This window comes from Lethenteron reissneri, chromosome 4, assembly GCF_015708825.2.
Source record: "Lethenteron reissneri isolate LAM-NWPU_2019-01 chromosome 4, ASM1570882v1, whole genome shotgun sequence".
Lineage (NCBI taxonomy): Eukaryota > Metazoa > Chordata > Hyperoartia > Petromyzontiformes > Petromyzontidae > Lethenteron > Lethenteron reissneri.
This window is the reverse complement of record NC_083782.1, coordinates 10016760-10044730: the sequence shown is the minus strand read 5'-3', so window position 1 is coordinate 10044730 and position 27971 is coordinate 10016760. Positions and strand designations below refer to the sequence as shown.

The window sequence follows — 27971 nt, the reverse complement described above, 5'->3', positions numbered from 1 at the left end:
AGCTGGCTGCCTGAGTCACTCCACAACAGCAGGAGCATCAGTCGGAGTATCAACATTTTTCAATGCACCTTTAAGATCAGCACACTAAATCAAAACACAGATCATACTTTGCAGCGATCATCCGGAGCGAAACATTGTATTTTAGGCCACTAAATTGCAGTGGCAGCTAGGGGTGTACAACTCCTCTAGAGCAGTTTTGAGTGAAGATCTCATAAGTAGTGATTCAAGTTGCAGTTTATTGGCAATAGCATTCCAGACCCTGTGGGCATCAATAGCAAAGGCCCTTCCTCCTCCAGTATTTGTACGGCAATAGGGAATGTGAAGCTGGTAAATGAGCGAAGACCTTAGGTCAAATTTGTTCTTTGAAACAGAGAGGAGATCCAGCAGGTAATCTGCGGATTTCTTTGTAAGTACATCATGAATGAATAAGATCTGATGCACAAGCCGTCGAACATTGAGAGATGTTAAGTTTGACCCAATGTAGAGATCACAGTGGTGAGTCCTATATGGGCAGTTCAATGCAAATCTTAAGGCCGAGTGATACATTGAGTCAAGCTTCTTCCATACAGTACTTGGGGCTGATTTATACACAATGTCACAGTAATCAAGTAGAGGCAGTATGGTAGCTTTTATCAATTCCAAACGGAACATAGGGGGGAAGCAGTGCTTGTGTCGATACAGAAAAACAATTTTTATTTTTGTCTTTTTACCAATATAATCAATGTCTCATAGTATTTGTGTGAATTAAATTACACAAACATTATAAGACTCCCTCTCCTCCCCCAACCAACACTTGTTTACATTTAATTAAAGTGCTGAAGAAGGGGCATTAAGTGCGTCCTAAAATCCGGAAAATACGTCGTAGCTTATTTACTAAACAACAACCCGGCAATGTTTCCTGGATGGAGTCTTATAAAGTCGAGTTGTTGCTTCAATCTCATCCAGGATGCAATTGTTGAGTCGTCCCACTCTGCGGCTTCTAGGGGGAGGGGCGGGATGGGGGGGGAGGGTGCGGGGGGATAGGGGAGGTGGGGGGGATGGGGGAGGGAGTGGGGGGGATGGGGGAGGGAGTGGGGGGATGAGGGAGGGAGTAGGGGGATGGGGGAGGGAGTGGGGGGATGGGGGAGGGAGTGGGGGAGGGTGTGGGGGGGATGGGGGAGGGAGGGAAGGGGGTGGGGGGGATGGGGGAGGGAGTGGGGGGATGGGGGAGGGAGTGGGGGGATGAGGGAGGGAGGGGGATGGGGAGGGAGTGGGGATGGGGGAGGGAGTGGGGGAGGGTGTGGGGGGATGGGGGAGGGAGTGGGGGAGGGTGTGGGGGGGATGAGGGAGGGAGGGAAGGGGGTGGGGAGGGGGTGGGGGAGGGTGTGGGGGGTGAGGGAGGGAGTGGGGGGATGGGGGAGGGAGTGAGGGAGGGTGTGGGGGGGATGAGGGAGGGAGGGAAGGGGGTGGGGGGAATGGGGGAGGGAGTGGGGGGATGAGGGAGGGAGGGTGTGGGGGGTGGGGGAGGGTGTGGGGGGAGTAATCAATAATAGTAATTTATGTCCCCACTGTAGTGTGCAAGCTATGTGCGTGTCTGGGCTATTGAATCGGAAGCCCATTCATTGCGTCTGTGTTATACACAGTCTGTGTTATACACACCGTCTGTGTGTTATACACACAGTCTGTGTGTTATACACAATGTGTTAGTGTGACTGTGTTATACACAGTGTGTGTGTGAGGGGGTGGGTGGCCAGCACCACGCCCGGCCGCCTTTGTCTCCCCAGCGGCGATGTTGACACACCGCACCAGGTACTCATTTGAGGCTGAGTCGACCTAGGGGAGGCCCAGGACCGGTTCGAACTCGGGTCGCCAGGTTCGTAGCGCAGCGTAGCGCTGACCACTACACTACCGCTCCCCACTGGGTGAAACACACGGAGACACACAGGGTGTGAGACACACACACAGTGAGACACACACACAGTGAGACACACACACAGTGAGACACACACAGTGAGACACACACACAGTGAGACACACACAGAGTGAGACACATAGGGTGAGACACACATACACAGAGTGAGACACACACAGGGTGAGACACACACAGAGTGAGACACACACAGGGTGAGACACACACAGAGTGAGACACACACACAGTGAGACACACACACAGTGAGACACACACAGTGAGACACACACACAGTGAGACACACAGAGTGAGACACACAGGGTGAGACACACATACACAGAGTGAGACACACACAGAGTGAGACACACACAGAGTGAGACACACACAGGGTGAGACACACACAGAGTGACACACACACACAGTGAGACACACACAGGGTGAGACACACACAGACTGAGACACACATACACAGAGTGAGACACACACAGGGTGAGACACACACAGAGTGAGACACACACAGGGTGAGACACACACAGAGTGAGACACACACACAGTGAGACACACACAGGGTGAGACACACAGAGTGAGACACACACAGTGAGACACACACAGGGTGAGACACACACAGGGTGAGACACACACAGAGTGACACACACACACAGTGAGACACACACAGGGTGAGACACACACAGACTGAGACACACATACACAGAGTGAGACACACACAGGGTGAGACACACACAGAGTGAGACACACACAGGGTGAGACACACACAGAGTGAGACACACACACAGTGAGACACACACAGAGTGAGACACACAGAGTGAGACACACACAGTGAGACACACACAGGGTGAGACACACAGGGTGAGACACACACAGAGTGAGACACACAGAGTGAGACACACACAGGGTGAGAGACACACAGGGTGAGAGACACACATACACAGGGTGAGACACACAGTGAGACACACACAGAGTGAGACACACACAGTGAGACATAGAGTGAGACACACACAAAGGGTGAGAGACACACACACACAGGGTGAGAGACACACACAGGGTGAGACACACACACAGGGTGACACACACACACAGGGTGAGAGACACACACACACAGGGTGAGAGACACACACACACAGGGTGAGACACACACAGAGGGTGACACACACACAGTGAGACACACACACACACAGGGTGAGAGACACACACAGGGTGACAGACACACACACACAGGGTGTGACACACAGTGAGACACACACAGGGTGACACACACACAGAGGGTGACACACACACAGGGTGACACACACACAGGGTGAGAGACACACACAGGGTGACACACACACACAGTGAGACACACACACAGGGTGAGAGACACACACACAGGGTGACACACACACACAGGGTGACACACACACGGGGTGACACACACAGGGTGACACACACACAGGGTGACACACACACAGTGAGACACACACACAGGGTGAGAGACACACACACAGGGTGACACACACACACACAGTGAGACACACACACAGAGTGAGACACACACACAGGGTGAGAGACACACACACAGGGTGACACACATACACAGGGTGACACACACACAGTGAGACACACACACACAGGGTGAGAGACACACACAGGGTGAGAGACACACACACAGGGTGACACACACACACAGGGTGAGAGACACACACAGTGAGACACACACACAGGGTGAAAGACACACACAGGGTGAGAGACACACACACAGGGTGACACACACACACAGGGTGAGAGACACACAGTGAGACACACACAGGGTGAAAGACACACACACAGGGTGAGAGACACACACACAGGGTGACACACACACACAGGGTGAGAGACACACAGTGAGTCACACACAGGGTGAAAGACACACACACAGGGTGAGAGACACACACAGTGAGACACACAGAGTGAGACACACACACAGTGAGACACACACAGGGTGACACACACACACACAGGGTGACACACACACACACAGGGTGTGAGACACACACACAGAGTGAGACACACAGGGTGAGAGCCACACACAGTGAGACACACACAGAGTGAGACACACACAGGGTGACACACACACACACAGGGTGTGAGACACACACAAAGTGAGACACACACAGGGTGAGAGACACAGGGTGTGTGACACACACAAGATACTGTACATACACAAGGTACTGTACACACACAAGGTACTGTACACACACTAGGTGCTATACACACACAAGGTACTGTACATACACAAGGTACTGTACACACAATGTACTGTACAAATACTGTACACACACTAGGTACTGTACATACACACTAGGTACTGTACACACAAGGTACACAAAGGCAAAGATCCCCCGTGTAGCCTTCACAGACTGTTGGGCCAAGAGCTGTCAACGAGCACCAATTGAGGCCGGCACGACACACGAGGGGGGTGGGTGGCCAGCACCACAGTGACGATGTTTTAGACGCCGCATCGGATACTCGTTTGAGGCCGAGTCGACCTAGGGGGAGGGCTGCTGCCCGAGGTCCGTAGCGGCGCCGCAGTGCGGCAACCACTGCGCCACCGCTCCACCGAAACAAAGACAAAGATCCCCCGTGTAGCCCTGACAGACTGCTGGGGCAAGTGCTGTTAGCGAGCAGCGGGACACGGACACACAGAGAGAGAGACACGTGGGGAGAGCGTGGGGAGTGGGGGTGGAGAGGGGAGAGAGAGTGTGAGAGAGTGTGATAGAGAGAGAGTGTGGGGGAGTGTATGAGAGAGAGAGGGGGGAGATAGAGGGGAGAGAGTGTATGATAGAGAGCGTGGGGGGGGGATGGAGAGGGGATAGAGAGAGAGTGTGAGAGAGAGGGGAGAGAGTGGGGAGAGAGAGTGTGTGTATGATAGAGAGAGTGTGTGGGGGAGTGTACGAGAGTGTGTGTATGATAGAGAGTGTGGGGGAGAGTGTGTGGGGGGGAGAGAGTGTGGGGGAAAGGGGATAGAGAGGGGAGAGAGTGTGTGTGAGAGTGTGTGAGAGAGTGTGTGTGTGATAGAGAGTGTGTATGAGAGAGTGTGGGGGGGAGTGTGTGTGTGAGAGTGTGGGGGGGAGTGTATGAGAGAGAGAGAGAGTGGAGGGGGGCGTGGCGTCGGCCTCGGCTTCGACAGCATTTGGGGATCGTCTCTGGCAGGGCCCCCACCCCCCCAGTGCCACACACACAGAGACACACACAGTCAGCCACAGACACAGAGACACACACAGTCACACACAGACAGCCACAGAGACACACAGACACTGAGACCACTGCTGCTGCTGCTGCTCACGTCGTGATGGGCCACTGCTGCACGCTGACACACAACGTGGGCTACCACATACATGACACACACGTGTAGTCGTAGCTAACACACACACTGACACGCGTCGTGGGCTACTACATACATGACACAGCACGTGTAACAGCAGCACACACACGTGTCACAGCAGCACACACGTGTGTCACAGCAGCACACACGTGTCACAGCACACACACGTGTGTAACAGCACACACACGTGTGTAACAGCACACACACACACACGTGTGTGTAACAACACTCGCACACGACGCATGTTTATAAAGTTGCACGCAACTTGCCAGCTGTCACGGGAGACTAAATGAAGTCAAGGGCGCAAGCTGTTCCCCAGGACTAACTACACGGCTATGGTACGTGCTGTGTGTGTGTACACGGGCTGTGTGTGTGTGTACACGTGCTGTGTGTGTGTGTAGTGTGTGTGTGTGCACAGGCTGTGTGTAGTGTGCTGTGTGTGTGTGTACACTGGCTGTGTGTAGTGTGCTGTGTGTGTGTAGTGTGTGTGTGTGCACAGGCTGTGTGTAGTGTGCTGTGTGTGTGTGTGTACACTGGCTGTGTGTAGTGTGCTGTGTGTGTGTACACGTGCTGTGTGTGTGTAGTGTGTGTGTGTACACAGGCTGTGTGTAGTGTGTGCTGTGTGTGTGTGTCAGCTATGCCATGTGTTGGTGATGTGTGTACACAGGCTATGTATTATGTGTAGTGTGTGTGTCAGCTATGCCATGTGTTGGTGATGTGTGTACACAGGCTGTGTGTAGTGTGTGCTGTGTGTGTGTGTCAGCTATGCCATGTGTTGGTGATGTGTGTACACAGGCTATGTATTGTGTGTAGTGTGTGTGTGTGATAGCTATGCCATGTGTTGGTGATGTGTGTACACAGGCTGTGTGTAGTGTGTGCTGTGTGTGTGTGTCAGCTATGCCATGTGTTGGTGATGTGTGTACACAGGCTATGTATTGTGTGTAGTGTGCTGTGTGTGTGTCAGCTATGCCATGTGTTGGTGATGTGTGTACACAGGCTGTGTGTAGTGTGTGCTGTGTGTGTGTGTGTCAGCTATGCCATGTGTTGGTGATGTGTGTACACAGGCTATGTATTATGTGTAGTGTGTGTGTGTCAGCTATGCCATGTGTTGGTGATGTGTGTACACAGGCTGTGTGTAGTGTGTGCTGTGTGTGTGTGTCAGCTATGCCATGTGTTGGTGATGTGTGTACACAGGCTATGTATTGTGTGTAGTGTGTGTGTGTGTGATAGCTATGCCATGTGTTGGTGATGTGTGTACACAGGCTGTGTGTAGTGTGTGCTGTGTGTGTGTGTCAGCTATGCCATGTGTTGGTGATGTGTGTACACAGGCTATGTATTGTGTGTAGTGTGCTGTGTGTGTGTCAGCTATGCCATGTGTTGGTGATGTCTGTACACAAGCTGTGTGTAGTGTGTGCTGTGTGTGTGTGTCAGCTATGCCATGTGTTGGTGATGTGTGTACACAGGCTATGTATTGTGTGCTGTGTGTGTGTGTCAGCTATGCCATGTGTTGGTGATGTGTGTACACTGGCTGTGTATTATGTGTAGTGTGTGTGTGTCAGCTATGCCGTGTGTTGGTGATGTGACTGCAGGCGGTGTGCTATGTATAGCAGCAGTATGTCTAGACTGGATTGCGTATTCTGTGCTGTGTCAGATATAAATTCCATGCCTTAATCATGTTTACGACTGGCTGTAGATAATGTATAATGTGCTGTGTGTGTGTCAGCTATGCCCTGTTAATACTATGGCTATACACAGGCTATTTATATTGTACTTTGATAGCTGCCCCGTGTGTTGATGCTGGGTGTTAACTTTACAGTGTTACACGACACGTTCAGCTGTATTCTCTAGCTATGTATTGTTGGGTGCTGGCTATGTGGTTAACTACATGACGTGTTGTAGTATTGTGTCCACATCTCTAGTTCACATTGATCAGCTGTGTCCACGAGCCAGTGCTGTTAGCTATCCTGTGTTAGTCCCCGTGTACCAGCTACGTGTGTTATACTATGTTGCTCTGTGTGCTGCTATGTTCAGTATCCTGGCTATGTGGTGCTGTTGTTAGCTGTGTCACATTCAGATCTAGTTACCGGCTGCGTGCTATATATACACACTGTTTAGTGCGTTTCATTTGTTCTGGCTGTGTGTGTTATAGCTACAGTGTGTAATGACTGTGTGTGTTATAGCTACAGTGTGTAGTAGCTGTGTGTGTTATAGTTACAGTGTATAGTGAATGTGTGTGTTATAGCTACAGTGTATAGTAGCTGTGTGTGTTATAGCTACAGTGTATAGTAGCTGTGTGTTATAGCTACAGTGTACAGTGGCTGTGTGTGTTATAGCTACAGTGTATAGTAGCTGTGTGTGTTATAGCTACAGTATACAGTGGCTGTGTGTGTTATAGCTACAGTATATAGTAGCTGTGTGTGTTATAGCTACAGTGTATAGTGACTGTGTGTGTTATAGCTACAGTGTATAGTAGCTGTGTGTGTTATAGCTACAGTGTATAGTGGCTGTGTGTGTTATAGCTACAGTGTATAGTGGCTGTGTGTGTTATAGCTACAGTGTATAGTAGCTGTGTGTGTTATAGCTACAGTATATAGTAGCTGTGCGTGTTATAGCTACAGTATATAGTAGCTGTGTGTGTTATAGCTACAGTGTATAGTGGCTGTGTGTGTTATAGCTACAGTGTGTAGTGGCTGTGTGTGTTATAGCTACAGTGTATAGTGGCTGTGTGTGTTTATAGCTACAGTATATATTAGCTGTGTGTGTTATAGCTACAGTGTGTAGTGGCTGCGTGTGTTATAGCTACAGTGTATAGTGGCTGTGTGTGTTATAGCTACAGTATATAGTGGCTGTGTGTGTTATAGCTACAGTATATAGTAGCTGTGTGTGTTATAGCTACAGTATACAGTGGCTGTGTGTGTTATAGCTACAGTATATAGTAGCTGTGTGTGTTATAGCTACAGTGTATAGTAGCTGTGTGTGTTATAGCTACAGTGTATAGTAGCTGTGTGTGTTATAGCTACAGTGTATAGTGGCTGTGTGTGTTATAGCTACAGTATATAGTAGCTGTGTGTGTTATAGCTACAGTGTATAGTGGCTGTGTGTGTTATAGCTACAGTGTATAGTAGCTGTGTGTGTTATAGCTACAGTATACAGTGGCTGTGTGTGTTATAGCTACAGTATATAGTAGCTGTGTGTGTTATAGCTACAGTATACAGTGGCTGTGTGTGTTATAGCTACAGTGTATAGTGGCTGTGTGTGTAGTGTTAACTGTGTGTGTAGTGTGAACTGTGTGTGCTGTGTGTAGTGTGAACTGTGTGTGCTGTGTGTAGTGTGAACTGTGTGTGCTGTGTGTAGTGTGAACTGTGTGTGTGCTGTGTGTAGTGTTAACTGTGTGTGTGCTGTGTGTAGTGTGAACTGTGTGTGTGCTGTGTGTAGTGTGAACTGTGTGTGTGTGTGTGTAGTGTGAACTGTGTGTGTGCTGTGTGTAGTGTGAACTGTGTGTGTGCTGTGTGTAGTGTGAACTGTGTGTGTGCTGTGTAGTGTGAACTGTGTGTGTGTGTGTAGTGTGAACTGTGTGTGTGCTGTGTGTAGTGTGAACTGTGTGTGTGCTGTGTGTAGTGTGAACTGTGTGTGTGCTGTGTAGTGTTAACTGTGTGTGTGTGTGTAGTGTTAACTGTGTGTGTGTGTGTTGTGTGAACTGTGTGTGTGCTGTGTGTAGTGTGAACTGTGTGTGTGCTGTGTAGTGTGAACTGTGTGTGCTGTGTGTAGTGTGAACTGTGTGTGCTGTGTGTAGTGTGAACTGTGTGTGTGCTGTGTGTAGTGTTAACTGTGTGTGCTGTGTGTAGTGTGAACTGTGTGTGTGCTGTGTGTAGTGTGAACTGTGTGTGTGCTGTGTAGTGTGAACTGTGTGTGCTGTGTGTAGTGTTAACTGTGTGTGTGTGTAGTGTTAACCATGTGTGTGTGTGTGTAGTGTGAACTGTGTGTGCTGTGTGTAGTGTGAACTGTGTGTGTGCTGTGTGTAGTGTGAACTGTGTGTGTGTAGTGTGTGTGTGTGCTGTGTGTAGTGTGAACTGTGTGTGTGCTGTGTGTAGTGTGAACTGTGTGTGCTGTGTGTAGTGTGAACTGTGTGTGTGCTGTGTGTAGTGTGAACTGTGTGTGCTGTGTGTAGTGTGAACTGTGTGCTGTGTGTGTAGTGTGAACTGTGTGCTGTGTGTAGTGAAGTTGTTAAACTGCTGCGTGCTGTGAAGTTCAACATGCTGGCTATACAGAGTATGAAGAGGAGCAGAATATATCCACAGAATGTCCACATACAGTTGTTCAGCATGCTATGCATTCACTGCAGTTCGCCTACAACGATACCTTTACAGTATCGTCATCGTTAGCCATGGGTTTTCCCTCCAGATTTAGACTCAACATCACGCGTTTAGGGTATTTGGCTGCTATGATAAGCCACTTTGTTGAGCTATCATTTGTGGCCAGGTCACTTTTGAAAAAGAGCTATACAGCTCAGTGGAGCCATACCTAGTAAAATGAAAAATTGTAAAGTTTTATTTTGTGTTATATTTTTGTAGATGTCCCATGTTTCTGAAACATTCCATAGCAGGTAGTAGTAGTAGCGGAATGGGCTCAATAAACAACTTCTTCCTTGTGAACATTGGTTTGCTACTTTTCACAATCAAGTTGTACTTTTCCTATGCAACTCCCCGGTAAACATTGAATGTCGGGACCAACGTTGATCCAACGTTCCCTACCACGTGGGAACGTTTGGCAAACGTCGATCCAACGATTTCAACCGCATGCCAACGCTGGGCAAACCTTTACCGAGTCCCAACCTGCCAGAGTCCACCAATTTATTGTCTATCACCGCTGCCAGGACAGCCTTCAATTCGCTTGCTCAGGTTCACACTTCATCACTCTGATGAACACGTAGGCTTTCGCGACCAATATCACCCATGGGTTAGATTCATTATGAACAACATCGCTCTCTCCGCTGTCGCATGCCGGGTTTGTGTTCCACCAAGACAGTCGAACTCCGCTTTTTTCGCCAATTTGCTGTATGTGACCTCTTTGGCTTTTTAACCTCCCATGATGTATCCCGAGCCCGACTTTTGATGAGGTTACAGGAGTAGCTGGTTCATCACCGTTGTCACAAGCCAAATCTCGGGTGATTGGAGGTCTTCTCAATTTATTTCGCCCATCCAGTTTTGGGAAAAAATGTTTTTTCATGCCGCTGCGCCAATAAGTTTGGCAAAAGCGTGCCACGTGGCTTCACAGACTTCCCCTTTTAATCTGCACGCCCCTGCTTCCTGCATGCAATCTTAGAGTCTACAGATACACTGTACGCATCCATCGCGATGTATACGTGAAGCGTATACCACAAAAAAACTTTATTTTAAAAAATAGAGGGAATTTCCAGCAAAGTTGCTAAACAATTAAAGCGTCATTATATTGAAAACACAACCATTTATATACACGTGTGTCTGTGCCAGTGTATATGAGTCTCTGTGTGAGTGTATGGGTCTCTGAGTGTATAGGTTTATGTACGAGTGTACGGATCTCTGTGTGAGTTGATGGGTCTCTGTGAGTGTATGGGTGTATGTGCCAGTGTATATGAGTCTGTGTGTGAGTGTATGGGTCTGTGTGAGTTGATAGGTTTCTGTGAGTGTATGGGTCTATGTACGAGTGTATATGGATCTCTGCGTGAATTTATGGGTCTCTGTGAGTGTATGGGTTTAGGTAGGAGTGTACGGATCTCTGTTTGAGTTTATGGGTCTCTTTGAGTTGATGGGTTTCTGTGCGAGTGCTATTAAAAGCAGACTGGCATCAATGTGATGGACTACCTCTTGAACATGGAGCGTTGGGCCACCGTTGTTCCAATGGTTCCCAACCAGCGTTGTGGCCCAATATTGTCATGTGTTTACTGGGCACAGAGGCAGACGGAGTTCCTGACGGAATAACTTAACTTGATCTTGAAAAGCAACGCAGCTTTGTGCCTAAAGATTAACGAGTTTAAATCGATGCGGTCCACCTTTCTACGGGACACTGGTCAGAAATACTGAGATATGGATAACAAGGAAGATGGAACAGCAGCCGAACAAACGTGCGCACATGGACAAGTGCCGTGCAGGTACTGCGTGTAGGGATGCACGCTTTGGAATTTCGCTGAGATGAAGAGGAAATTCTAGATTTGAAGCTTTCGTGACTGCAAGGATTCATACTCTTAGTTATTTCGGTAAAGTCGCGTAGGTAAAAAATGAAATAAAAATTAATGTAAAAAAATTTTAATCACATAAAAAAATGAAATCAAAATTAATAAAATAAAAATCCCATTTTTATTTTATTTTATTAATTTTTATTTCATTTTTTACCTACGTGACTTTACCGAAAGAACTAAGAGTATGAAGAGGAACGCGTGGATTCGAGAAGGTTACTCGGGCGAGCGGTGAGTGGCAGGGAACGGCATAGAGGAGAGTGATAGAGAGAACACATCCGTCGGAATGAGATGGAGCGATGAAATCAGGTGGCGTGGCGTCGGTGCCAGTTGGATTTGTTCACATCGCAGGATTGCGAGAGATGACAGCGGCGGATAGATCATGATTGATTATGATTGATCACGATTAATCATGATTGATTATGTATAGATTCATGTAGATGTATATATGTTTATGTAGAGGTGTGGCGTGCACTACTACCTGTGCTCGCCCGTCTGTGTTGTGTTTGCTATGTCGAGTTTATGTTTCCGCACAGGCTGTGTGTGCATTGTACGCTACATAGGCATGGCACGTGCTGTGTGTTATAAGTTATGTTAAGTACATTGGCTGTGTACATGTAATTCCTCTACATAAAGTGCATTGGTTAGCACAGTACGCTTTTACTGGTAGTGTGCTATTTATGTGCTATGAAGTAGAACGTGCAAACAAGGTGCTTATTGTGTAATATATGCTAAGCAAGTGATATGTATTGGCAATGCTCGATGGCCTGTCTATATGCTGTAGACTATTTACTTCGCGTTACTTTGTGCTGTGTGCTGTGTGCGGTGCGCGTGGCCCATATGCTACGCGCTGGCTGTGTGTGCTGCACGCCGTTCGCTGTCCTGGATGTGCCGGCTGTGTACGAGGTGCACTGCTCGATATACACCGTCAGCTGTCCTAGTGGACAACCGTGCGCCGCTTTGTATAAGTGATACGACCTGGCTGCGTTGATGCTGTGTGTTGTCCGTGTGAGGTGTGCTTCACGTTAGGCTCCGTCTACGTGTGCCGGCTGTGCCAGGTTGGCTACGCAGCTCCAAGGTGTCGCACGCTGCTGTGCTCTGACGTGGCTTGCACGCTCTTCGCGAGGACGCTTGAGTGGAGATCGACACGGCGGTGGCGTTCACGCGCTCCGCTAATTGGCGTTGCTCAAATCGGATTTTTTTGCATTGCCGCAAACCGATTTGAAAAACAACCCGGTTACCGGATTCCTGCGCGCGTACTCACGTCCACAGCGATGACCGCCGCGAGTTTACATTTGAGAACGACAAGTGAAGGGAGCTTCCCGCACTGGGGTTAACGGTTCGCGTTCTGGACCTGCAATCCAAGGGTCGCCGGTTCGATTCCATCTCCTCCGGCACGACGGCTGTAGACGATGGTGCAAGTTGGTTGTCTTCTTTTAAATCCCCCACACGGCCTCCCGTCCACCCAGCCGTGTAATTGGGTGCACGGCGGTCAGCCGATCGGCAGGTCGTGTGCGGAGGAGTTCAGTGCGGCGGGCATCCCGCAGCTCCGACTAGCACGGGTTTTAGTTTTATTTGGGTGCAATTGTGAACAATAGCCATGTCACACATCAGTACATCTGATCGGCATAGCCCTTGGTCCGCTGCAGCTCAAAGACTCGGTTCCTACAAGGCGTGTGGTGAGGTTAGGAGATGCTCCTTGTGTGAGCTCGGCGTTTGAAGGCCTGAAGACCAGAATCGGTGATCTCGCCGACAATGTGTTCAGGGAGGCAGTTACGTACCCCGACAGCAGAGTGAAGCGAGCTTTTGGTTGGTTACGTACGGTGCGAAAGAAGTTTGACATACATCTATACGTACACGCCACCTTCGACCCAGACGTTCAGTCAGCGTGGTAGAGTAGACCAAACACCCCCTATTATAATTCCCACGAGTGGAGGCTCTTCCGCCAGCAGTGATGCAAGCGAGCAATTGCAGGGCTGCGCCTTTTACCGTTAAACTGAGAAACGAAGACAAATGCACCACGCGGTGACGACGTGTACGTGTGTACGTTTAACTTATTTCGCACCGTACGTAGCTAACCGTGCTAATCGGAGGTGCAGAATTATCATCATGATTGTGTGCTGTACGTTGGACTTCTTTTGCACCGTACGTAGCTAACCCTGCTAAACGGAGGTGCCGCCGTGCCAATCGGTGCATTCCCGACGGAGGTGATTTGCGGCTCATGAACTGTATCTTTGAACCGGTAATCGATTCCGAGAACGGTTACTGGATTACCAGTTGTCGTGCGACAACACCGCTATTGTACGTATTGTTGTCTGGCCGCTTGCTGCTGCTGCTGCTATGTTGGCAGTGATGCACAAGCACAGTTAACAACAACAACAATTAGGTGACAGCAAACGTTTCAGGCAATGGCTCTTCTTCATAGCGAAGACATTCACGAATGCCTCTTTTTCACCACGCGCTTTGCAGAGGGGACATTGCCCGTCATGTCGCCAGTTGTATATATATATTTTTTAAACTCCGCACGCTGTTATTGGCGAATGCGTTGAGTTTTTAACTTTTTTGCATGTTGCTGATGTCGTATAAATCCAAACTGGAGTTGTAAAAATTCGTACTTGCACGCTGTGCGCTGCGTGGGGAAATGCGGGCCAGATATGTGCCGCAGATGAAGAGTTTTGTTTGTTAAAGACGGCTTTATGTCCGCAGTGTTAAGCTTATGCTGTTTACTACGTTGCAGTTGATGCTCCGTTAAATGTGGCTGTGTGATCATCTATGTTTGCCGTGGGTGAGTCGCCCAATGTGGTTGGGTATTAAATACTGAAAGGGCATAATTTCTGTGGAACAGATTGTAAAGTTCCTTCTAGATTTGAAGTTTTCGTGACTGCAAGGATCCATGTTCTTGGTTCTTTCGGTAAAGTCACATAGGTAAAAAAAATAAAAAAATAAAATTCAGAAATTTAAATCACGACGTTTCGGGCGCAACACAAGCGTCCGTCATCAGCTGGTGACAACCACAGCAAGAAAATCGCTGAAGTGGCACAGATTGTAAGGTGTGAAGGTTACCCACTCTTTACCCCACCAGCATAGAAAATGTTCTGTACGACCATTTTACCTTCGAGGAGTGTCTGGCGCATGCAGTATCTCAAAGTTTCGCTCACCCCGACTGGGAATCGAACCTAATTTATTATCTTCTCTCGTAGTATAGCCGTAGCTTGTTGAAAAATAGCACGCTGGACTTGTGTGCACGAAGATAACGTTGTAATTTAGAGCATGCCACCATCTATGACCGTGGTCCCATCAAATATATGGACAGTTGATGAATAAAAAAACTGGAACAAAAAAAAATCTGAAAAGTTCACAGAGAACGATCCCAGCAGACGCGAAACGTTGGGTCAGCGTTGCTCGTCTGCTGTGATGATGGAAGCTCGCTCAGAATTACACTCATCACGCGGATTGGGGGACGAGTGGAAATGGGAGACGTTACGTTTACTGGCCGTGACATACGTGTGCCTCGGGCAGGGCTCCATTGTGGCTGGAATATGGGTCAGGGTGACAAGCACATGCCCAGCAACGGAAATGTAGCCCTAAGAGAGGAGGAATACCACGGGAATGGGTATCCTCTGTTGGGGCATGCCTGTAATCCGTATCTGTGGGGGCCAGGTTCGGTGGATCACACAAACGTTGTGAATGTCCCTTGCCGCTGGCATCGATGTAGGTCGAGATCGATGTGGACTCCACTTGTGACGTCTGTGTGGGGTAGAGTGGTGTCCCCTTGCACGCGTGGCGTCTCTCCGGGTGCTCCGGTTTCCTAGCACACGCAAAACACCCATCAGTTGGCCGATAATGTCTTCTTATGTAGAGGATCGCAGAGCTTGGGGGGAGATTTCGGTACCGGCTCACAGGCTGCCTGCCAATGCATGTGTGTTGAACTTCTTTCGCACCGTACGTAGCCAACCGTGCTAATTGGAGGTGCGGGGGAAGGACAACAAACTAAACACAACGAGCAGTTCTAAAGAAATGAGTTTGTCAATGTAGATAATTTAAAAGTGCATAGCTGCAGTGGCTTCTTAATGTCTAAAGGAAGAGCGTTCCAGACGGCCGCAGAAGCGCATTTGAAAGCGCGCGATGCAGTGAACGTCTTTGTTTGATGGTTAGCTAACAGACACTGCGAGGATGACTAGAGATCGCGTCGTGTTTATGCTCCTTCTTTGACGAGATCAGCAAGATTATCGTGGTTCATTTGTGGCAAGCACTTTGTGTGTAATGAGTGCAGCCTCGTAATGTATTCGTTCGGCAAACCGAAATCCAATGCAGCTGAGCGAGCACTGGACGGACACATTCGGATCTCGCAGTACCCGTCGTCACGGTGCGTGCCAAATTAATTTTTTGTACACGCTGCAGCTTGGAAATGTTTTTTCCAGACTTCCCGTAGAGTAGCGAGTTGCAATAATCGAGCCTTGTCGATTTCGTGCTACCCGCCACAGTGTTGGCTATGTCTCGACTCACTCGTGGTCGAATGCGTTGCCGAGCCCCGACGTGAAAATTGCAGGTCCTGACTATGTTGTGTGCGCGGTGATTAAACGACACATTCTGGTCGAGTGTGGTGCCGAGGCTCTTTAGATGAGTGGAACAATGAATCGTTTCCCGGTTTGCCTGTGGTTCCACGCGTCTCCGAGCCCGGTCTCTCTCTCTTTTCGGGAGCGAGCGAGTAGTTGCGTGCGATGCGTTGCGAGTCAACGCTACAGCTCCCGTGCTAGACATAAGATGGGTCAGTTTAACACGGAGGCTTTCGCGACCAATATTCTTCATAGTAAAGGTTTTTGGGTTAGATCGCGTATGTATAAATGTGTCGTAACCCTCCACCACCCGACACGGCCAATTAGTAAGGGATTTGCCACGTAAAAAAAACGCCATTTAGTTTACTACTTCAGCCCACCGGTGTGTTCTGGCAAATCGCCCGATGATGCTGGTTGATGTAATTACCAGCGAAATGTTACGGTACTCAAATGGTAAATGTTGTAGATTTACTCTCCAACACACCGGTGGGCTGAAGTAGTAACTGGTCATCAGCAAAAGAAAATAACTCGACGCTTTCGTCAATAACGCTGTGACTTTAAAGGGGAACAAAAGAAAATGTAGGTGAAGGGCAACGTTTCGGGCAATTGCCCTTCTTCATAGCACGTGATGAAGGCGACACAATGGCCATGCACTAGGAATAAGGACCATTGTAATCATGGACACTCATATATTCATCTTTTTTGGGTCTTTCGGTAAAGCCACGTTGACAGAAAAAATAACAAAAGGCTTTTTTCCTGAAGACGACCGCTTGTGTTGCGATTGAAACGTCGATATTTTTTGTTATTTTTTCTGTCTACGTGGTTTTACCGAAAGACCCAAAGAATATGAATTCCTGCAGTCACGGAAGCTTTGATTAAAGATTTGCTCATATATTCAATTACTGTGTGGCCGATTGCTGTGCTATGAAAAAGGGCCACTGCATGAAACGTCACCTCTCAAAAGCTTTTATTAAAATGCCACAGTGTTATTGATTAATGTTGGGGATATGTATTTATTAATTGTGCTTGTGCACCACTGACATACGTTTGTTTTGGGTTAGATCGCGTCACTATAAATGTGTCGTATTCTTGGTTCTTTCGGTAAAGTCACGTAGAAAGGAAATAATAAAATAATACAAATATAAAACAATAAAATTATCACGACGTTTCGATTGCAACACAAGCAATCATCATCAGGTGTCAAATCCACAGCAAGAAAATTGGAAAAAAGTGTCGGTTTTTCAAATTCTTGCTGTGGATGTCACACCTGATGATGATTGCTTGTGTTGCAGTCGAAACGTCGTGAGAATAGTTATTGTTTTATATTTTTATTATTTTATCATTTCCCTTCCACGTGACTTTACCGAAAGAACCAAGAATATGAATCCCTGCAGTCACGAAAGCTTTAAATCAAAAAATATAAATGTGTCGTTAAACCCTCCACCACCCGACACAGCCCGGTGTGCTGTACTAGTAACGAGTTGGCCACGTTCTGTTTACGTGACAACCCTCACTAGTTGGCTGCGTCGGGTGGTGGCGGGTTTAACGACACATTTATATTTACGCGATCTTCCCAAAAAACCTGTTATGGATTAATATTGGTCGCGAAAGCCACTTCGCATTAAACTCACCATTGCCACCGCAGCATGAACCAATTAATTTGGTTATCGGTTCGGTCCTTGCATTTTAAACGATTCCACACGACTCCCGTGACTTACTGTAACACCGAATTGCCTCGAGCGCATCTGAAGCTAAGCATCATGTTGAGCCTGCTGGACTCGCTTGGAATGCGAGACCGCACAGGGACACCAACCAGGTAGCCCTCGGTTCGAGCTGTGATGATGCGGCCAGCAAAAGAGCAAAACATCAGCGGATTCCTGAATCTATCTGTGCGGCACGCCAAGCGCACATCACTCGTATGCCGCTATTTTCTCCGGGTTCTCCAGTTTCCTCCGAAGCAAAACCGAACGCTCGTTCATTCAATACACCAAGTATCCAAATTTAGGACTCTTCTGAAAAAGTCTTGAAGACTTTAGTGAGACTAGGCTCTAAGGAAAGCTGTCTCGGGTGTGGACCAATCAACTTCAAGGACAGTGCATACATTATCATAGTTATGTTTTTTGTTTGCATAATGACTGCAGGTATTGTGGTCTATGCAAACATGACTCCTTGTAAAAAAGGTGTCAGTTTTGTTGCCAGATAGAAGGGTAAAAAACCAATTATCATATTTTTTACTGGCAAATGAGGTTCCAATGACTTTAGTGAGGCTTTCTTGGTGTAAATAAGAGCATTATACCATCACTGCAGCGCTGTACTACGTTCCAGTCTGCTGAGCTGATGAAGAGTGACCCTCCTGTTGCGTCGTGTGTGTGTGTTGTGCTATCGTGTACAGTACTGTACTGAATTCACATAAACTAGCGATGGCCGTTGTGCAGCGGTGTGTATTTGTGTATCTTGGGCTGCAGCTCAGATTGGTGGAGCAGCAGGCCTCTAAATCATGAGATGGTGCGATGGGTTCAACTTTGCGCCACGATCATCATCATCATCACAACCACCACCGCCGTTATCCCTGTGGAGTCTGTGAAATGATCACCATCTGGTGAGGCTGCACCGTTCTGTGCGAGGACATCAATAGCGGTTGTCACGTGGAGAGATTTGTGTCCTGGCAAAAAGGGATGTGGAGTCTCCACCACTGTTCCATTGGGCAATCAAAGGAGAAAAGCATCTCCCAGTACTCATTTGCACGTATGTACGTTGAACTTCTTTCGCGCCGTACGTGCGTAGGGATACACTTTTGGCTGGACGTGAGTTCTAAAACATGTTACTTTGATAAGTCCCAGCTTGGCCATCAGTCATCATCTGCCGCTTCCGTCAGCTCATTAGCGACGATTGGGCTGAATTAATTTCCGCTGTGGTTCTTCTTTGTTGAAGCCAGCATCACCGCTTTTGTTCAATCTCAATACTTTATCTTTAAAGGTATTTTACCCCTGCATCTATTCTTTCCCATATTCCTATATTATCCTCTTCCAAGTGCAGCATCGCCAGGTACGAGATTCCGTCTGAGCTCATTCTTGTAGCGTGTTCGAATCGACAGCAGTCTTCATTCCTTGACTTTGTCCAATAAGTTTGTGTTTACTTTTCATCAGTTTGTTATACAGAACCCCTGTTCTTTACGATGATGTGTGGGACTAATACCGTGGATCTTATTATCCGCAGGGCTATCTGCAATTGTACTCCTCTTAACTGTGGGATAAAATGATGTGGATAATTCCCCGGATAATGGGATGAAATTGTTATCCACGGAAAAGTTGTGAGTATTAGATAACCGCTTTGCTGTGCATTGTGGATAAAATCGCGGATAACTGCGGATGAAAGCAAGAAATGTGGACGTGGATAATAGGAGTTTTCGCAGACCATACATCTGTCACGGACAATATGAGTTGTAGGTAATAGGGCCGTGGATTTGGGTTCTCCTGTATTTAAAATTCCTGTCCGGCCATCGATGATTAACACTTTCGTTAATGTCCAGCAGCTCAGCCAGAATACATTTTGTCAACAACAAAAAACACGGCAGACGGACGCGGCGGATCGCAACATCTTTCGGCGGGGTCTGGTGATACGTCGCGAAATCCCGCGTGGAGCCGCACATCGTCGTTTGGGAGGGTGGCAGCTCAGGGAATTTGCGATGGCACGTCACCGAGCCATTATGTAATGTTGCAACGTGGGCTCTGCTTTCCGTAGGAGTTCCTGGACATGGTTTTGTTGAAAATAGTTTTGGCGGTGTGGCATTGAGCCAGTAGTGCAACGTGGTGGGTGGGGGGGTATGTGCTGTAATATGTGAAAATGTAAGCGTTGACGAAAATATGGTTTGACCGACAAATACAAGCAGGGGAGAACTGGAACTAAAAAAAGTCCTGTAATTTTTTTCTCTCCCGAAATTGAAAATACTGGCCGAGAATGTATTGCAGAGCTGAAGCACATTTATTCGGTGATAACTTCGTTGGCAGTTGTGCAAAAAGTACAAATAATAAAATAAACACACTCGGCACATTTATCAATGACACTGTGGCCATAAAAAGAATAAGTGTAGAGCAGGCAATAATTAGGGGAATGGCTCTTCACAGCTACAGAGGGAGAGGTAGGGTGGATAGGAGTTGTAGACACAACTTTTGCTTACCACGGGGCCCTGCGATAAGAATTAAATTATATTTCCTGGTATAAATTGCAGGAACTGTGAGTTTTTGAAACAGAAAAAAATCGGTTTGTTTGAAACCTCTGGACGGCGTCAGATCAAACCCCGACTGTGTGCTGGTAAAGTGCCGTTCGAGACCCCAAACCTTTGCAGAAAATCGTCCGCTTTGTGAACTGGCGTCGTATGTCAAAAGTATGACTGCAGTAAAGTCAAGACGTCTGAACGACGCGGTTGTAAGCTCGCGACGAGTCTCGGGTCGTGTCCCACGTGGTGGTTCTGAGACACAAGTTGGAAATTCCACGTTCCTATGGTGGAACCCGTATATTCATGGCACGACAACATGCGTCGACTGCCCATCAACTCGCTGTGCATCGGTGCTTGCTAAATCCCTGCCGGGGAGGGGTTGGGGGGGGATCACGACGATGATAATCAGGTGAATCAATCCTGGCCGGAATATGAATTCACAATCTCGTGACTGTGAGCTTTGTGAGCCGAGCTAGAGTACAGTATATCCCGGCCATTAGCGTACACATTACACAGTATTCATTACGCATACTGTAAGCTCGCATGGTTTGTGCAGTGCTTTGTGCGCGTGTGTGCGTGTTACATATCTGTGTCGCATCTGCGTGTGCTCCAGGGCGTTATGAAATGCAAGTTGTTACGTGTTTATGGAAATGCCTGAAGCTCGCACAACCAAACAAAGGCGACTCTTACGAAGACGGCGTTGCGACGGGAGCCTTAAGACGCTGTACAACACCGTAGCCTGCCACAATGCTGAGGAAATGAATGAAAGTACTTTTTTCTCTCCAAACTTTTGATCGATGGGCGAGAGTTGCACGGAACCGTCTAGGACATTCCCACGATTGCCCTGGGCACCGAACTTCATGGAATTGGCATTTTTATTACGATCGGTTTTTGCAAAAACAAAAAAAATTCTACAAAATGGCGCCATGAGCATCATTTCTGCCTGCTGGGGGGGGGGGGTAGCTTCGTGTAGTGGTGGTGTAACATCCTCTCCTGTGCTGTGATACTGCAATGATGGGGGTACAGTCATCGGCATCGATATTTAATATCTCGGCAAGCCCGAACGTTTGTTATCGCGCTCTCCGTTGAGTCTAGCCCATCACAAATACACGCTTACCAACAACATAGTTGGCTGCTTGGAACAACACCGGTTTCAATCCGTTTGCAAAATTGGCTCGGACTCGAGGAAACATCCAGCTGCTCTGTTCCTAAACATCTTTACCGATGTGGAATGCCCAATGCTGCAGCTCATTTGGAAAGGGTCTTTGGCTTCATTCGACATGAACGTGTCTCTTTCCTCCACCACCGTGTGAGTCATAAATCAGGAACATTAATAAAGAATTTTTAAGTGAAGTCTTAACAATAAAAGGTAGAAACGTGAATGGAAAAGTATTTTGGAATCTCAGATTTTTGCAAATGTGCAGTTGTTCATTGGATTGAGGAGGTTTTGGTCAAGATGAGAAAAAGAAAGTACATTTTTACGTAAAACTATTTTACCAACTGAAATCAATCGTGACGCACTTTGTTTGGCGAGACATTTAAATTACAGAAAAATATGGCACATTTTATATATATACCTAATTATTGTTACAACAATGCTTGTTTACCCACGTAAGTGTCACTCAGCCTGACGATGACTTTTCAGTAGGGTCCTGCCAAGTTTGCTTGGTCAGGGCCACTGATATCGCTGTCCGTCTTCCACTTCAGTCGTTTGCAGGAAATTTATTTCTTCCAAATTTGACAAATGTGGCCAGTGATGGTCTACTATTGCAGAATGACTTCACGGGATCTTGGAACGTCCACTGTATATCAGGCGACGCATATTTTTGAAATTGTGTTCGTTGAACTTCTTTCACGCCGTACGTAGCCATTTTACCGGTTAACATACCGGCAGGATTAATCGGGGCGGCCACCACGGGATTCAAACCGCGAGCCTCTGGAGCAAGCGGCAAAAACACGCCACCGCTGGGCCACTTGACCGGCTCTTTGGGAAACCGAACGTGATCGTGAAGAGCACCGCAGTGCTGTATATCTGATCTGTTTAGAACAGTGGGCGTCAGTCCACCAAGCGACGTGATCAATGTTGGTGGATCTCAACGGGTTCTGCAACCCACCAGAAAGCTGTGTGACAAAAAAAAGAACTCCGATTTAACCTGCTAGTGCCCAAGCATGTTTTTGTTTGTACGAGGAAAGCTACTTTATTCATGCAAGGAGATTCCGCAAAGCACTGCGTACGTAACGCGCAATTAAGGCCCACCGTCGTGAAATCTGGTCAACAAGTTGTCCATTAAAATGTCACAACAGTATTCTTGAAAAAAGTAAATAAATCAAATGCAAAAAAAACGATGAAAGAGCCTCAGGGACGCGTTGATTTTATTCAGATGCAGTGCATCACTAGGCCCAACTTAGGCTCCGCCACGTGCGCGACCAACTAGGCCCCACGCTAAGGCTCCCCCATACGTGAGACCAACTAGGCCCGAGCACATGCATGTCCAGCTAGGCCTGACGCTAAGGCTCCCCCATGCGTGAGACCGACTAGGCCTGAGCACATGCATGTCCAGCTAGGCCCCACGCTAAGGCTTGAACACGTACACGACCAACTAGGCCCGACTCAGTGTGTGCGATTAACTAGGCCCCAATGGCCATTCACACAGTTATCGTGAACCAACGTTATACTCTGTGTACAATGAAAAGTTAGCGAATGTGTTTGTGCACCTAACAGTTTTCGACTAGTCATGACTAGGCCCACGGATACAGCAACCTCCTTTGCCACTCAATAACTAAGGACCACAACCCACGTTGTGACTTTTGTACCGTTTTACATACTTTATATTACCACGATCAGATTTTGCTAATAATTACCATTCTATCTTTAACAAACGTAGATTCATGCAATACCTTAAAACCTCTTCATTCGTGGATTTATCTATTGCGAAATTCGAATTCTCTTGGCGATTGTGTATTTGTATACCAGTTTAAATTTCGCCCCTTTTTAAATCCTTTATATTAAGTTCGCTTGCTTGCTTGCGTGCTTGCTTGCTTGCTTACGACCGTGCAAATATTTCGGTCGTTTTTTAACCCACTTCCCGTGATCCAATCGAGCTGACATTTTGCACACAGACTCGTTGTGCGAGACAATTAATGTTCGTGAAATTTTTTTTCCAAAATTTTACACTTTTTAGGGAAAACAAATTAAATATTTAATTACCAATCGCTTAATGCTGGCAGACAATCATCTGACCCATAGGTGGCAGCCATCTCAAGCCAGATGACGAGAGGACTCTAGCCGCCACGCATATAAATAATTTATAGTGAAAAACTTTGTTTTTACGGGTTAATTTTTTCCTTCCTACTTAGCGATTTGGCAGCGGCACATCGTGAGGGGACGGCCACTGTACTTGCACAGTCCAGCAGTGGATTGTTGGCCACAGTGTCCGCTCCACAATGGTGAAGGTTTTATTGTTCAAGTGCCACAGCCTTTTTGTGCTTATTGTGTGTGCCTCGTGGTGTGCGGTGGGTTTTTACTCATTCATTTCGGTCATGGGGTTTAAGCGTCAGAAAGGGCAGTGATGAGTTTCAGATCAAAAATAAGAGTTTGTTGGATAGACTTGCTCGTGGCGGTCAAGCGTCCGCTGATGGACCAACACCAGTTGACAGATTTATCAAGAAAAGCGAGAAGGTGAATTGGGAAAGTTTAGCACGGGCAAGTGCACCGATGTCCGCCAAAGTAGCATCATCATTGTCACATCATCGTCATCATCCTCCAAGGTAAATCAAACTTCCTAATTTACAGTATAATCTGTTGATCTGTTCTGTTGTATTATTTGTGTTTTATTATATATATGTGTGTGGTTGTGCAATTTAAATAACCATGTGGATGTTATTTATGTGTGTCATAACAGGACTAATGTTATGAAACATTTTCATTTTCTCCCCGTATGTTCAGTCGGACACGGGAACCTAACCCCCTTGTTCCCACGTAAACTCGGTACAGGTAGTCCCCGACTTACGACGAGGTCGTAACGCATTTCCATCGTAAGTCGAGGACTAACTGTACCTCCTTTCGCGTATTCTCTTTCCGCGCAGACTTCCAGGAACAGAACCCCACCAGGATGTCGAGGAAGCTAGACGTGTGATTTGCGTTGCTCTGGAAATTACGGACGGCTATAGATTAGAATTCAAATATCCAAGATCCTTTGTGCTCAGTGTCACCTTCCACGTGACACTGATCTGTGGGTCACGTGACACCCTCGCGCACCACGTGACTCTGACCTGCAGGTCACCACGGTGGCGAGATGTTACAGCTGCCTCGCGGATTTTTCCCCGGGTCCTCCTGTTTTTCCCTCCACATTTAGAATCAACATCTTGAACTATGGCTTGTAGCCAGGTCGCTACTCAAAAAGGAGCCGTTACGTAGCCCAGTGGGCCTTACCTGGTAAAATAAAATCTTTCATAGTTGAAGTCACATGTCCCCTCTCCCCTTAGTGTGTCTTGAGGAAAGGATGGGCATTAAAGTACTGCTCCCTCTGCCTGAATGCAATCGTAACTCGGCGCTGTACACGCCCACTATTGTACGCTTACTCGAGTGATTATTGTAATTGATCCTGAGATTTACGAAATATATTTTCGATCCATCTGTGGATCGGGATCCACACATTAACCACATTTGCAAACGGTGCACGCTCCCGGCCGTGACGTGGATCAGAAAATGCGAATAAAAAAAGGTGTGTATGTTGAACCTCTTTCGCATCATACGTAGCCAACCGTGCTAATTGGAGGTGCGGGGAAAGGAAAAGCAGTTCTAAAGAAATTAGTTTTGAATTTAGATTTTAAAGTGCAAAGCTCCAGTGGTTTCCTAATATCGGATGGAAGAGCGTTCCAGACGGCCGCAGAAGCGCATGTGAAAGCGCCGCGCGATGCGGTGACCGCCGCCTTTGTTGGATGGCTGCTGTGGAGTTCGCGTGATGATGGTTCATGCTCCTTGATGAGATCAGCGAGGTGTTGTGGTTCATTTGTGGCGAGCAATTTGTGTGTAATTAGCGCGACCTTATCTATTCGTTCAGCAACTGGAAGCCAATGCAGCTCGGCGAGCAGCGGACGGACATGGTCGGATCTTGCAGTACCCATCGCGGATCTTGCAGTACCCCTCTGGGGTTGTGATAGGCTGCTATAAGGTAAAGAGAATACAGTCTACAACTGCAGCCTGGTAATTATTGCATGCTTGTGTGTTGGCAGAAGTGCCTCCAATATAGAGAGTTCTAGAGAGCTGTTCTGGAAGGTATTTGGCCTACTCTTCCACACTGGCCATGTGTCACGGGAGAGGTACGAGTACCCACATTGTACCCCACTACACAGGACCTGCCGATCGACTAACTGCACTGTTACCCGCTCATGCTGCTCGGGCGACCGATGCGTGGAGATTCAAGAAACCTTGACCGCTGTTCCAACAGCTGCGCCGGCAGATCGAACCGGCGACCGCCGCGTTGCAAAGTCCATCGTGCTCGGCGCTACATCGCCGCGGCCGCATCCCGACCCTCGCGACGATCGCCCTGACTCGCCGTCCCCGGCACCCTTCTCCTCCCCTCCCCTCTCCCGCGCCACCGCAGGACGAGTTCCACCCGTTCATCGAGGCGCTGCTGCCGCACGTGCGCGCCTTCTCCTACATCTGGTTCAACCTGCAGGCGCGCAAGCGCAAGTACTTCAAGAAGCACGAGAAGCGCATGTCGCGCGAGGAGGAGCGCGCCGCCAAGGAAGAGCTCCTCGCCGAGAAGGGCGACGTCAAGCAGAAGTGGGCCTCCCGCCTGCTCGCCAAGCTGCGCAAGGACATCCGTCCCGAGTGCCGCGAGGACTTCGTGCTCACCGTCACCGGCAAGAAGCCGCCCTGCTGCGTGCTCTCCAACCCCGACCAGAAGGGCAAGATCCGGCGCATCGACTGCCTGCGCCAGGCCGACAAGGTGTGGCGACTCGACCTCGTCATGGTCATCCTCTTCCGCGGCGTGCCGCTGGAGAGCACGGACGGCGAGCGGCTCGTGCGCTCGCCGATGTGCGAGCACTCGGGGCTGTGCGTGCAGCCGCACCACATCGGCGTCTCGGTCAAGGAGCTCGACCTCTTCCTGGCATTCTACATGCGCGAACAGGGTGAGAGGCGCGTGTGTGCGTGTGTGTGTGTGTGCGTGCGTGTGCGGGCGCACATTGTCTGCGTATGTGTGTGTGTGTTTGCAGGAGCGGTAGTGTCGCGGTTAGCGCGCTGCTCTACGAACCGTTCCTGGGCCTCTTCTAGGTCGACTCAGCCTCAAATGAGTACCTGGTGTATTGTGTAAACATCGCCACTGGGGAGACAAATGCGGCCTGGCGTGGTGCCACCCACCCCCTCGTGTACACTGCTGGCCTTCATAGGTGCTTACGAACAGCACTTACCCAAAACAGCCTGTTAAGGCTACGTGATAGATCTTTGTCTTTGTGTGCAAGCGAGTGTACCCTTGTTGGGTGTAGCAGTGGGGTAGTGCTTATCTCACTGCGCTACAAACCAGGCGTTCCCTCATTGTTTGATTCCTGACCACAGCTTACTTCAGGAGTGTTCATTTGAACAGATTCTAGCCCTCCCCGAGGTTGACCTGGTGTTGTCCCGGCCTTCACAGGCGCTCGCTAACAGCACTTGCCACAACAGCCAGAAATGGCTACACGGGAAATCTGTGTGCGTGACGTTTGTGGAACAGTGGGGGGGGGGGGCGGGGGGGGCACAGGTGCTGCATCTGCTAGTGATCTCGGGAGGTTAACCCGTAACACCTGGGCCTATCCTGTGACCTCCCGCCAGTGGGGCCTTCCACACTTCACGTGATAGCCTCAAAGTGGCACGTGCTATGTAGTGATGTCACCTTTGCTTAGTGGCGAATGGCGGCTATTGTTGTTGTTGTTGCTGTGTGTATGCGTATACAGGTTGTGGTTTGTAGAGAGAGGCGGTGTTACGCTTCTCGCATGGATCAACATCGGTGGCAAGCATAAATTTTGTCTTGGGCCTTCTGTAGGCTGACTCGATATCAGTTGAGGTACCGTGTGTGGTGCTAAATCAGTAGCACTGGGGAAACAAAGGCGGCCAGGCATGGTGCTCGCCACACTACAACCTCATGCGCCATACCGCCCTTAATATAGGAGTTAACCAACATCACCTTCCCCAAAGCCATCCGTGTCACTACACGGAGGCTCTTCGTCTAATTTGTGTGGTTGATTAGCGAATTGGGCTGCAAGACGCTCGCAACCTGCATTCACTTTGATTCCTTCTCGTGCACATCACGAGTGCCTGGTGTGGTGTGGTGTGGCACCATCGCCTGGTGTGAGTACCTGGTGTGGTGTGGTGTGGCACCATCACCTGGTGTGGTGTGGCACCATCGCCTGGTGTGGTGTGGCACCATCGCCTCGAGCGAGTGCCTGGTGTGGTGTGGGCACCATCGCCGCCAAGGAGATGAAAGCAGGCAGTTGTGCGTATGGTGCTGGCCCCATCTGTCTGCTGTTTCAACCGGAGTGGATGCTCGCCAACGGACGGCACTTGCAGCGGCAGCGCACGCCGGCTATCAGCGGTGGGATTCTTTGATCCCTGTGCGTGTGTGTGTGTGTGCACGTCTCCAACTTTCGCACGAACATAAGACGCCCAGCGTCCTGTTTTGCCGTTGTCAACAATCGATCATTGTACCTTAACTCCGCTGCGTAATCCCAGAAAAAAAACCCAGAAATGATTACGTGGTGGG

At 48.4% G+C, this 27971-nt stretch overlaps 1 protein-coding gene across 3 annotated transcripts in view; it reads left to right on the top strand.

Moving 5' to 3' along the window:
• The first annotated feature begins 5071 nt into the window (after positions 1-5071).
• Positions 5072-27971, top strand: part of LOC133350415 (nuclear factor 1 A-type-like) — a 103258-nt gene continuing 80358 nt past the window's right edge. For 2 of the 3 annotated variants that reach the window (XM_061564763.1, XM_061564754.1), the window contains exons 1-3: positions 5072-5584; positions 25293-25403; positions 25836-26367. In XM_061564763.1, the coding sequence (XP_061420747.1) occupies positions 5582-5584; positions 25293-25403; positions 25836-26367 (646 nt within the window). In that variant the 5' untranslated portion in view covers positions 5072-5581. The remainder of the gene's footprint in view (positions 5585-25292; positions 25404-25835; positions 26368-27971) is intronic. The other variant, XM_061564769.1, reaches the window with a different exon arrangement.